This window comes from Protobothrops mucrosquamatus, unplaced genomic scaffold (assembly GCF_001527695.2).
Source record: "Protobothrops mucrosquamatus isolate PMUCROS unplaced genomic scaffold, P.Mucros_1.0 scaffold13467, whole genome shotgun sequence".
In the NCBI taxonomy this organism is placed as follows: domain Eukaryota; kingdom Metazoa; phylum Chordata; class Lepidosauria; order Squamata; family Viperidae; genus Protobothrops; species Protobothrops mucrosquamatus.
In genome coordinates this window covers 1-2,090 of record NW_015399240.1, presented here as the reverse complement: position 1 = coordinate 2,090, position 2,090 = coordinate 1, and the positions used below count along the sequence as shown (strand labels likewise).

At 48.8% G+C, this 2,090-nt stretch overlaps 1 protein-coding gene across 1 annotated transcript; it reads right to left on the bottom strand.

Moving 5' to 3' along the window:
- Positions 1–193: 193 nt before the first annotated feature.
- LOC107301492 (cathepsin L1-like) lies at positions 194–2,042 on the bottom strand (the record flags this gene model as incomplete). The annotated part of the gene is made up of 4 exons (XM_015830707.2): positions 194–241; positions 374–532; positions 1,008–1,130; positions 1,911–2,042. Coding segments are annotated over 4 exons (462 nt in total), but the record flags the coding sequence as incomplete, so codon positions are not given.
- Between the last annotated feature and the right edge of the window lie 48 nt (positions 2,043–2,090).

The following is a 2,090-nucleotide window of genomic DNA, read 5'->3' as shown; positions in this document are numbered from 1 at the left end:
GGAGGAGGAGGAGGAGGAGGAGGAGGAGGAGGGTGATGACCACGGCATCTTTTGTACTCTCTGAGCTTGGTGGTTTTCTTGCAAGCATCTCATTACCCAACTAGGTAACACCATCAGTGCTAGAAGGGAATGTGGGGTTTGTTCTCTTTTGATATACGGGAGTTGTGATAAAACTGAAGCTTCAGAAATGCAGTTAACGGAGGAAAGAATTTAGCTTCGTCTGCAGGATTTCACGAATCCACTAAATTCCGATCTGAATTGCAAATGGGCAGATCGTACCCCTCCCCTCCTTTTCCTTAAAAGCCCCTCTGCCTCCCTCCTCCATTCCTGGCTGGTCAGAGCCCCCAACCCCCCCAGGCCCTTCAGCCCCCACCTGATCTTTGACCTCAGTCACGGCCCCTTTGGCTCGCCAGTCCAGCCCGGGGGGAACCTGCAGGTCTTCGGAGGGCTGGAAGGGGACGGCGTTCTTGAGAGCTGCCCGATCCGAGTCAGGAAGGAAACATTTCAGCCTCTGGTTAATCTCTTCATGGGTCTGGGGGTTGCAAAGGACATGAAGCTCAACCCTCAGTGGCTGGAGGCAGCCTGGTCTAGTGGTTAAGGCGCCAGGCCAGAAAGAAGAAAACTGTCAGTTCTAATCCCGCCTTAGCTATGAAAGCCAACTGGGTGACCTTGGGCCAATCACCAGGAGACGGTGAGTTCTAGTCCTGCCTTAGGCATGAAAAGCGGCTGGGTGACTTTGGGCCAGCCCGTCTCCTTCAGCCCCACCCACCCCACAGGGTTGTTGTTGGGAAAATGGGAGGAGAAATTTATCTTGGGGATGTTCACCACCTTGAATGATTTGCAGAAAAAGAGATAAAGGGAGGATATAATCAATTAATTGAATTCATGAATTGCCCAGAGTCATTGACTGAGATGGCGGGAGTGAAGGAATGAAACAACTATAGAAACTGAGCAAACCGACATCTATGTCCATTGAATAAATCAAACTAGCCTTGATCCACACGTACCAGGTCACCAAAGTGATTCATCCCGAGTTTGTAGGTGTGTTTTCCCTGCTCAGCCTGGCTGTTGTGGTCGTGGATCATCCTCAGATTCTCCTCCCACACGGCTCTCCGAAAGGATTCTTCCCCCTGATGGGCAGCCAGGATTAAGAAGATCTATTTTAGTCCCATTGTCTAAGCACCTAGTGGCACCTAGTGGCAGGCCTAGAATGAGGGATCTTCCCTTCCACAAATTTGGAGATGACTCTAAGCTGACAGGAACAGCCAACAGCCCAGAAGACAAGCTCAGGATCCAAAAAGATCTTGACAAACTTGAACAATGGTTTTAACATGGAGAAAAGCAAAGTTTTACATTTAGGCAGAAATAAAACACAGGTCCAAGCACAGATTAGGTCAGACCTGGCTGAAAAACAGTCACTGTGAGAGGGACCTTAGAGTCCTAGTGGACGATCACTTAAACACGAGCCAGCCATGTGCGGCAGCAGCCCAAAAAGCTAACACAATCCTGGGTTGTATAAACAGAGGCCTAGAATCAAGATCACGCGAAGTGTTAGTACTGGTTTATAAAACTTTAGGGAGACCACCCCTGAAATACTGTAACCAATTTTGCTCACCACGCTACAAAAAAGATGTTGAGACTTTGGAAAAAGTTCAGAGAAGAGCAACTAAGGTGATCAAAGGCCTGGAGACTAAAACATACGAAGAACGTTTGAAGGATTTGGGTTTGGCTAGTCTAGAGAAAAGAAGGATTTGGGGAGACCTGACAGCCTGTTCCAGTCTTTGAGGGGTTCCCACAAAGAAGAGGAGAGAGTCAACTTATTTTCCAGAGCACCAGAAGGCAGGACAAGAAGCAACAGATGGAAACTAACTAAGGAGAGATTGATTTGAGCTCTAGTGGAGCAAACTCACCAGGCCATATTCCTTACTGTGAGTGGCCTTCCAGTCTCTCCATGTCCCCTCCAGGGTCGGATCCAGCGCTGTGGACAAGGTCCTCAGGGAGACCAACCAGACCAGCACCCAGGTGGACAACATTGTCTTTCTCTAGGAGAAGGAAGAGAATTGAGGAACGCAAAGAATAGAGACAATGGG